This window comes from Chanodichthys erythropterus, chromosome 10, assembly GCF_024489055.1.
Source record: "Chanodichthys erythropterus isolate Z2021 chromosome 10, ASM2448905v1, whole genome shotgun sequence".
In the NCBI taxonomy this organism is placed as follows: domain Eukaryota; kingdom Metazoa; phylum Chordata; class Actinopteri; order Cypriniformes; family Xenocyprididae; genus Chanodichthys; species Chanodichthys erythropterus.
This window is the reverse complement of record NC_090230.1, coordinates 53,208,011-53,218,320: the sequence shown is the minus strand read 5'-3', so window position 1 is coordinate 53,218,320 and position 10,310 is coordinate 53,208,011. Positions and strand designations below refer to the sequence as shown.

Genomic DNA, 10,310 nt, shown 5'->3' with positions numbered 1-10,310 from the left:
CGTGTTTTTTTTACAGTGTATTCAGGGGACGGGCAGCTAGCGGATAGTGAGGACATGTTTGCTGTATGTGACAAAAAATGTTTTGGCCTAAAAACGTGTGATATCACTTAGAGCACCTTTAAGCTTTCTATAGCAAAACAGAGAAGAGTGGCTGGTCGCACACTGAATCCAAAAAAAGACTAAGGTCTAGAAATATACAAAATTTATTATATAAATTGCATGGTGCAAAGTGCAAGTGAATTAAAAACAGAGGAGCAGCACTTTGCACTTTATTGCACCATGCAATTTACATAATAATTTTTTTATTTTTCTAGACCTTAGTCTTTTTTTTTGATTCAGTGTGCAACCAGCCACTCTTCTCTGTTTTGCTTAAGTTCATCTTTTTTGGTTCCACGCACCTGAAGGAAACAAGAATTTTGCAACTGTGAGCGCTACAACTTTCTTTGCTTCAAGCTTTCTATAGATAAATTTCTTGTGTCTGTGACAAGTATTTGCTGAGTTTCAGTTCATTTTGGTCTCTAGTTCACTGAGACCGAGACGACAGAAAGCACATCCTGATTGTTTTCATTATTTTACAAATGCAAATTTTGCAATTGACTAACTAATAAAATCTTGCTCGACCAAGCCTCTTCTAAACGACTAACAGTTAGTCGACTATTAGGGGGCAGCCCTACATGTAATTATGCATAATTTACCGATATTACTACAGAACATGGAATGTGTAACAAGGAGGACAAAATAAATAAAGTGTGTCTGAAATCAGGTCTCTTTGACCTGTCCCTTAACTGATTCAAAGAAAGTGTAGAAACTGTGTTTGGGCTTTGGAGGGCATCAGAAGAACTGTAGAGTGAGAATCTTTATATAAAAAAAAAAAAAAAAAAAAAAAGCATCCAGATTGACAGTGAACTGCAGGCATGTCTTATACTCTCTTCACAGCGTCGTCAATCTCACTTATCTGCTCCTTCAGTTGGTTCCACTGCTCTGGGTTCAGTGAAATACCTGTAAAAGCACATCAAACAGAACTCAGGACATAAACAACTCAGCTAACTTAGACACAAAAAATGCATGAATTAGAGCTTCACAATATGTTCGATCGATATCGCGATAGTCACACTGCAGGATGTGCTGTCAAGTATAAGGTTCGTATGATCTGTACGGACCAGGCCCCACGGTTTAAAACGCACATGATTCTCAGATTAATTGCGAAGTTTTAGGTCCTGTCAGTTTACACATTCAAGCAATATTAATCTTCGAGCGCAATAAGACGTGAAAAGAGGCGCACACAGAGCAGCATAGACAGCACGCGAACACCGAATTCTGCATCTATTTGTGCTTGAATGAACACATAAGTAAAATTATGTCAAAATGTCGCTTATGGTTCACGTGATCATAAATAATTGGGAACGAAAACAGATTATTATTTTGGATCCATGCGTTCAGTCTTAAAGTGACAGCAGCTTAATATTCCTGCTGCTGTACATGTGATTAATTTTAATCAAACAACACTTTTGTAGCTTTATCAAAGATTTAACTATATTTAATTTACACAGTAAAGACCATGCAGTGTTATTTTACATTTGATTATTCAATTTCCATACACTGTTAGACTTACCTGAAAAACAATTTTATCATCTTTGTTCTGTTGTATTTATGTATGTTTGTAAATTGTTTACCGTTTTCTGTGTAGATTCACTTCCCTACAATATCACCGCAATCATTCTACAATAATTCTTTCTAAATAGAGCCATTCAAGTCATTGAGTGAAATTGTTTTCATATTGGAATATATACTGCAGAAAAACAATATTGCAATGTCAGTTTTTTCCAATATCATACAGCCCTATTCTGAATACATGTTTTGTTTTTTGAGCATTAGAAGTTTGATTTATTCCATATTAACTAGATACAGATACAGATACAATGCTTTAGTAAATAAATGTATGAAAATGTTTATTACAATGCATTATATTGGTGCATATGAAATTATTAAATGTGCCATAGAACGTTTTTTTTTTAAAGATGTAATATAAGTCTAAGGTGTCCCCTGAATGTGTCTGAAGTTTCAGCTCAAAATACCCCATAGATTTTTTTTTATTAATTGTTTTAACTGCCTATTTCGGGGCATCATTAAATATGAGCCGATTTAGGCTGCGGCCCCTTTAAATGCTCACGCTCCTGCTCCCCGCCCACGGAGCTCGCACTTGCCTTAAACAGCATAAACAAAGTTCGCACAGCTAATATAACCCTCAAAATTGTTCTTTACAAAGTGTTTGTCATGCAGCATGTCTAATTGCGTAAGTATGGTATTTATTTGGATGTTTACATTTGATTCTGAATGAGTTTGATAGTGCGCCGTGGCTAAACATTACACACTGTTGGAGAGATTTATAAAGAATGAAGATGTGTTTGTGCATTATAAAGACTGCAAGTGTTTAAAAAATGAAATGTCTCCGCAAATACAGTAAGAAACGGTGGTAACTTTAACAACATTTAACAGAACATTAGCAACATGCTAACGAAACATTTAGAAAGGCAATTCACAAATATCACTAAAAATATCATGTTATCATGGATCATGTCAGTTATTATCGCTCCATCTGCCATTTTTCGCTGTTGTCCTTGCTTGCTTACCTAATCTGATGATTCAGCTGTGCACATACAGACGTTCTTCCTTTGTCTAATGCTTGAACAGAGCTGGCATATGCAAATATTGGGGGTGTACACCCCGACTGTTACGTAACAGTCAGTGTTATGTTGAGATTCGCCTATTCTTCGGAGGTCTTTTAAACAAATGAGATTTATATAAGGAGGAGGATACAACGGTGTTTGAGACTCACTGTATGTCATTTCCATGTACTGAACTCTTGTTATTTAACTATGCCGAGGTAAATTCAATTTTTAATTCTAGGGCACCTTTAAAGATTATTTCAGCATGCGTTTTTAATAATGTTAAAATGGTGTACTATTTATGAATTTTATTATGTACTTGCGAGTGCAGGGCACACAGAGATATTCATTTGCACTTTTTAGTCTTGTGGACTTATAATGGCCGCTGTGTGCACGTGTCCGTTAGGTCCACGATCCACGAGTTCTTCTACCCGGCAATCAAAGCAGCATTACTGTATTGCGTGTAAGTGTGGACTCAGAGTGCATGAGGGTTTAGGGTGCCATTTGGGACAAGGCCATAGAAGTCATAAAGCTTATGACTTTTCAGGAAATCCCCTATATGGACAAAGGTATCCAGAGACCACTGTAGCAGAATAAAAAGCAAATAGACCATTTCTACGGTCACATTTAAATCCAAGAAGAATAGACACCTACCTTTCCTGCCAGGTTTCATTTCACCTTCCTGGTCCATCCAGTATTCCCGGATATCAATCAGCACTTTCCCCTTGAAGTCCCGGACACTCACATACCTCATCTTTCCTATCTTAAAAAAAAAAAAAGAAAAAAAAAAAAGGGAAAAAAAAAAAGTACAAACAACAAAAAAAAAACAATATAACATACAATATATACAGTGTGGTAATGCTGTATCAAGTAAAGCTTGAACACTTATGTCATTATATCTCTGTTAGATCATTCACCTGGAACATATTATCATTTTTACTGCTGCTGCTGCTGCTTTTTGAGGCAGATGACACTTTTGAAGTTTCTCCACTTTTTTGTTTCTTTGATGGCTTTTCTGGTGTTGTCTGCTTCTTTCTCTTTGCCTGAAATACAGAACTTTACATTGTATTTAAAACGATAACAGGAACTTTGGATTTCACATCCAGATGGTACTTCTAATCATGGCCCTACCCATAGAGGTAACGGAGGTCCAGATGCCAACATGAATTTCAGCATTGCGCTTCAGTTTTAACAGTCAAAAACTGAGATGCAAGAAGTAAGTAGCTAAACATTTCATATTTGACAAATGTGTTACAATAGAAATGTTAATATTCAGGGATGCAAACAGCTCAATCTAAGCTATTTTCAGCATATCAGGCATACAATTTAGAACGAATGTGTGAATATTGTGAATTAGTTACTCGGTTAAACTTCCTGATAGTCTCTCAGTAAATTTACTTAATTCTTAAATTCAAACCTACACTAGAACATGGCTTTGACAAGTGTGTTTATAGGTTATGATTAGGAAAGTCATTTAGCCTATTAAAATAAAATGAAAAAATTCAAATAGATCAAATGCATTGATTTACAATAAATTCTACTTCTTTAAAGCTTTTTTTTACACCCTGCAATAACAGAAGTGGTCTAAATATTTAAAAAAAATGTAGATATATCTTCTTTGGAAGTCTCAGGACCAACAAATATTTATCCAATTAGCCAAACCCAAATGCTATTTTTTTTTCCCCCACTGATGGTACTAAAGCTGTTGTTATCCAATCTTTGCTATCCAAAATTAAAATGCACATATGTATATCAAGTGAATAAAAACTATCCCAAGGGCCCTGAACAAGCTCAGTTTGTGGACCTCTGTATTTCTAAAACCCTGACATGCTTCTAATGTTCTGGCAAAATAAAACTAGTGGATATTCTCAAGAAATATACAAATGTGCGGATCCAAATACTTATAGATGTGATGAGCATTTCTTTCAGTTAGCTGAAAGTGTAATGTAGAGTTATTCGTTTCCATACCTTCGTATCAACTTCACTGTCAGAGTCACTGTCTGAGGAAGAAGACAACACTTCCTTTGACTTAGGCATTCTGAAAAGAAAACAATACAATTTAAATGAAAAACCAAACCACAGTGGTGATAAGCTTATATTACACTAAAACATTCAGTGCTATGTTGCTTGAAACTAAATTCGGAATCAAAATATTCATAATCTACGTGCAGGTAAGTAAAAACTTCATCAAGGTTGCATCCTAGTGCTTTGCAATGATGCTCTAAAGTATTTGCAATGCTAAAAACATCCATTTGTTATCCGGAGAAGCAATGCTTGCATTTTCGCTTGTTGTGTTTTGCAGGTATTAAATGAGAGGAATGAAAATGTTCATGGGCTTCAGTCGTTTACAACTATTATAAGAAACAACAAGGCCGAACATACGAACGCGCAGCAAAATGGCCATTTCCAACAGTTTCCTTTCAATGAAATAATCTGCTATTGCAACATGTCAGCTGATATTATAGTCGTGCTCGAATATTATACTCATGTGCACGTATCAAATGACTTACCTGATGTTGTAAGATAAATGTAGAGTAAACTGAGTTGAAACACAGACACATTCAATGCGCGCGATCGTCCGTTTCTTCGAAACCCGTGCTGTGCTGCTGAGCGCGCGGTTACAGGCTGTACCAGGAAGCGCTCTTGAAGAAGTGGATTATGGGAAGTGTAGTTTTACCTATCCATTACCGGTGCCAAGTTAAAACAACAATTTACCCAAAACTTTCATTATAATTCTTTACACAATGATTAGTATTATTTTTCCTCCTTGAATTCAAACAGACATTCAAACAGAACAGACTTCTCTGATAGGACTTCCAGCAACATGATTTAGGCCTATGAACAATATTTTGACATTAATGTGGCATTATGTCCATGCTGTTTACCATATTGTTTGGTTTTATATAAATTTATTCAAAATGTGTTTCTGACTCAAAATTACTCAAAGGAACCCTCAGCATAAAGAGTGTGCAAATGACACCAACTGGTGTTGCTACCATCCTTCAAATGAAACTAAATGAATAGGCTATGAGTAATAAGCAACAAACTCAAAGAAACAGAATCAAATACCAAAACAATGTCATGTGATCATTTTAATATTTAATCTTGTCTTATGTTTAAAAACTAAAGAGCAGAGAAATGCAGCCTAAACAAACCTACAATATAAACACAGCAGCGTTATAATGTTTGACAGAAAGAGTTCAGAGATAACTGAAGTTATTTATTTGCCAGACATCCATTACAGTTTAGATAGCCTATAGGCTACTTGATCTGAGGACAAACGCACAAGCGACATCAGCCACTTCAACATACAGGTAATGTTATTCATCTGATACAAATTATAACTGTCAGAGAGAAGTGTTTTATCTCTTAAGAATAAAATAAAGTTCATAGGAATATAAGCTTGTGTCCGTAATCTTCATGAAGGTCTGCAGTGAAGAACAGAAAAGTACAGATTATTGAAGTGTGTTTGTGTCACTGTGTGTTGTTCTATGAAAGAAAATGAACCCACATCATTAACTTGACTGAGGAAAGACACCAGATAAGAAATGACAAGAACCATCTGCATTGGCTTAATGAAAATCATAATGAGGACATTTAATATTCTCTCCCTCCCTCCCTTAATGTCTCCTCTGTGGTGTTTCCTTCTGCAGCCCCTTCACAGTCTTGTCTGTATAGAGTGCCTCAGGGATGACGCATTTTTGTAGGCCAACCCGGAAGTTAGCGGCGCACGGGTTCCCTCGATCGATAGCCTATGCATTTTTCCCATAGACTTTTGGAAAATCACAGAAAATAAGCTCTGTGTTTAACAAAGGGTTATGACACTTACACGTTTTGTCTATCAAGATAATCTTTACAAGTTAACAACATTTATAGACTATGAAGCCTAAATAAAGTCGTCAGATATAAAAGGCTAACAGTAGGCTATAAACGAACTACAGCACACCATGGTCACGGATCAACGTCGCCACCACCAAGCTTCCTCAAACTGTATTTTAAAAAACAACTTTATTTATAAACATGCTCACTGATTATGATCTGCGCTGTGTATGAATACTTATCCACTTTTTCATGAGAAATGCTGTCCAAATGTCCCGTTTTTAATGATGATGTGTAAAGTCCCCGGCAAAGGAAGTAGTCCCTTTTAGCAATTTGTTAGCAACCGCCAATTTTAAGACACAGTAAAAGTTTAAAAATCACAAGTGGGTTATAACTGGTGTGTTTTATGTCATAGATCAAAACGTGAATGTATTTAGAGGCTTTGTTAACCACAGACCTTATTTCAGGCGACTGAGCAAAAACCCATTCAAAAAACCTATAGACTTGACGGCGTTGAAACCGGAACTCCTAAAATGCTAATTCGCTTCTGGGTTTTGCCTACAAAAACGCATCATCCCTGGGGCACTCTATTTGGATCTACGTCCACCTCCGGAACCCCTCCCCCCTTTGTTGTGTATAATGTCACAATTATGTCCTCTAGTTTCATTGTCATGTTGTGCTTCTGTCTGCCTGAGTTCTCGATCATTTGTTTCTATGGTTTCTAATTAGTTTAGCACGTTCCTTGTTCTGTTGATTATTGCTGTTTATATAAGCTTAGTTTTCTAAGTTCTTGGTTGTTGTTTTTTTAAATAATACATTAATAATTAATAATACATAGAGTTACTCATGTATATTCTCCGTTTCATTAAAGTCTCTTGTAAATCGTTAATTCTACATCAAGAATGCACACTGACAAGCCGAGGAAGGTAATTCTCAGTTCACCAGGCAGTACCGGGACGCAGTTTGGAAGGCTGCTAGAAATAACTCGTACCTGCGTGATAATAAACGACACTTATGCCGAGTTCAGACTGCACGATTTTAGCCCCGATTTTGGCTCGCCGACAGGTTTTGAGAAATCGCCGACAAATGCCCCAAATCACAGGAAAATCGGTGCTCGTTCACGCGAGTGACAATCACGCAGTGTGAATGAGCAAAGATGTGATCTGAGAGAATCGTCGACGAGTCGCAGACGCCCGTGAGATATTTGGCATGCTAAATATCTGGACCTGTCGGCGATTCAAAATCCTGCTGTGTGAAAAGTGTTCTGACTGAAAACTACATCAGCAATGACTGACAGGCAATAGAGAGCAAGATACTGATGATAGAGACGGGCAGACACAGAAAAACAAGGCTGCCCCCGGATCAGAGATTGTGTTCACACTGTGATCTGAATCAGATGGAAACAGAACTGCACTTCCTGATAGAATGCATTAAATACACGGACATACAAATACACGGACAAAAAGAATGGCATCTACGCTAATATGAGTCTTTCTGTTTATCCCGAGGTTTACCGTAGTCAACCGGATTCGGGGCCTTTCCAGATGAGACAGAGGACCGGTGCCTTGACACGACCACAACGCAGCCCTGTATCAGCAGAGATCTAGTCGACTAGATCATCCGTTGTGAAGACATCATCAACACGACAGCCAGTGCCACAGTTTCCTCAAAATTATAATCTCGATTATTAATCATGTTTATTCTATCAAAAGAGTAATGTAACTATGGCTATTTTGCAAGTTCTTTACCAACCTACACTTTACCCAAAAGGCCTGTAGGTGGCACCAAGACTTCAATTTAACCAACTATGATAACTTCGTTAGATGGGAAATCAATACAAAACGGTTTTGGTGAGCGCTTTGTAAGATGTATTCACATTAGATCTTAAAGCAACACAATTCGTTTGCAATAAGACAAACCAGATTCAAATTGCCCGGCAAATTCGTAAAGCAAAGAAAAATCATTTCTAGCTTATCAACATTATGAAAACTGGTAAAACCTTTAGGAACTTCAAAAGATAAAACAGCGAAATTCCTAATATTACTTCCAATATTTCCAAATTATGTTCATTTTCATAGAGCGGGCCAATATCGTGACGATTATTTAAAATCAATCGAGAGAAGCAGATATCGTTATCGTGATAAAATACGATTAATCGTACAGCCCTAATTTAATTTAATTTGACTTGACATTTGATATTCAACAGTATCCTTGACATTTATTCAACAGTGCTTTTGATCTGCCTGCATTGACACTATTCTTTAAAAGGAAAAATTAGATACCAATTATCAATGTAAAGCTGCTTTGACACAATCTGCATTGTAAAAAGCGCTATAAAATGAAGGTGACATACAGACAGTGTTCTATGATAAAATACAGCAGATCCATCCGACATTTAAAACTCTTTCAAACCAGGAGAAACTGCCATATCTGTTAGGAGAACGCAAGAACTGCTGTGTTTGCTGCTCAATATGTGTCTGCCTGTCACAATAGAAGAGAAAACACTCAATCTGCCCTGATCTGATGTTTCCAGCACATGTTGCTTCTGTAAATATGTCTAATCCCTCAACTTTTTTTCTCTCTCATTTCTAGTTTATATGCTACATACATTAGTAATTCATTTTGCACTACATGCTTAATACTTTTATATATTATTATTATTACTATTATTATTATTATTTTTTCTGTTAATACATATATGCACTATTTGTAAGCAGCCCAGCTGCAATTGCTTTGGCAATACAAATGTATAGTTTTTGTCATGCCAATAAAGCACACTTGAATTGATTTGAATTGAATTGAATTGAATTGAATTGATACAGAGCAGCGGGGAGTTCGGGGAGGAGTTATAGACCACAATATCAGCAAGCATGGCTTCATTCACATAAACATTACAATTCTATCAAACGGAAACAAAACACAAACATTTTCTTGACCATCCGCAACAGTAGCACATTGAAAAGTTATGTATTAACCTCCAACTCTGGTTGCAGAACACACAATCCACAGTCTCCAACAGGCCCGGTTCTAGGATTGCGTGATTGGGGGGGCATTTCGAAAACTTGGTGGGGCAGCATAATATGATTTATGATTCAGAGGTTTATGATCCCCTCTACCCCCTTTTAACTACTAAAGTTTCCTCCATTTTTCAGATTTTTCAGATTAACAACAGCTTAAAATTTAATATTAATCACAAAAGTACTTTCTGTGATTCTGAAATTGAAACAACAGTACATTTGTTTTTTGACTGTTTAGTTATTACAACTGTTTAATTAGACTGTTTAGAGACTTTTTGTCTAACATACAAATGGCATAAAATTACAATTAATTTGATTACTTAATTTTCTAAATATTACATAACTAATGGAAGATGTACACATTCAATTTCACATACAATATTTTCATTTTGGGAAATACTTTTGAACGGCTTAATTTGTGTAAAGGCAGATATTACATATTGTGGGCTATATGTAAACATTTCATAATAATACATTTTTGTTGCAGTGCCAAAAAAAATTTATCTCACTTATTTATTTATTTTTTAAATGATTGATATTTTGCAGATTCTCAAAGGTGTTATTACATCAAATAATAGGCTACTATTCAACAAACAGCGCAATATGCTGATAGAATATTTTAGAGCTGAACATAACTGAGCAAAACTATTTTATATTTTACTAGAATAGTCACATCTATATTTTTTTTAGTTTTTAATTTATTCATTTTCAAGATTTTTCATGACTTTGAAATCACATTTTTAAAATTCCAAGCTAAATTTCCAAGTGTTCCATGATCGTGTAGCAATGTATTAACAGTGTGTGCACG

General features: G+C 36.0%; 1 protein-coding gene across 1 annotated transcript; it reads right to left on the bottom strand.

The window, feature by feature from the left end:
- Positions 1–329: 329 nt before the first annotated feature.
- sub1a (SUB1 regulator of transcription a) lies at positions 330–5,302 on the bottom strand. Its single transcript, XM_067395650.1, has 5 exons — positions 5,177–5,302; positions 4,635–4,704; positions 3,584–3,709; positions 3,321–3,429; positions 330–999 (listed from the first exon to the last, which is right to left on the bottom strand). Exons 2-5 carry the CDS (start codon positions 4,701–4,703, stop codon positions 920–922), a joined length of 384 nt encoding a protein of 127 aa, XP_067251751.1. The 5' UTR covers position 4,704; positions 5,177–5,302; the 3' UTR covers positions 330–919.
- Between the last annotated feature and the right edge of the window lie 5,008 nt (positions 5,303–10,310).

Excerpts from the sequence above, each read along its gene's own strand:
- sub1a (XM_067395650.1), bottom strand. The coding sequence starts at position 4,703 with ATGCCTAAGTCAAAGGAAGTGTTGTCTTCTTCCTCAGACAGTGACTCT. Across the intron at positions 3,430-3,583 it reads AAAATGATAATATGTTCCAG|ATAGGAAAGATGAGGTATGT; the intron begins GTGAATGATCTA and ends TTTTTTTTTAAG. Across the intron at positions 1,000-3,320 it reads AATGAAACCTGGCAGGAAAG|GTATTTCACTGAACCCAGAG; the intron begins GTAGGTGTCTAT and ends GTGCTTTTACAG.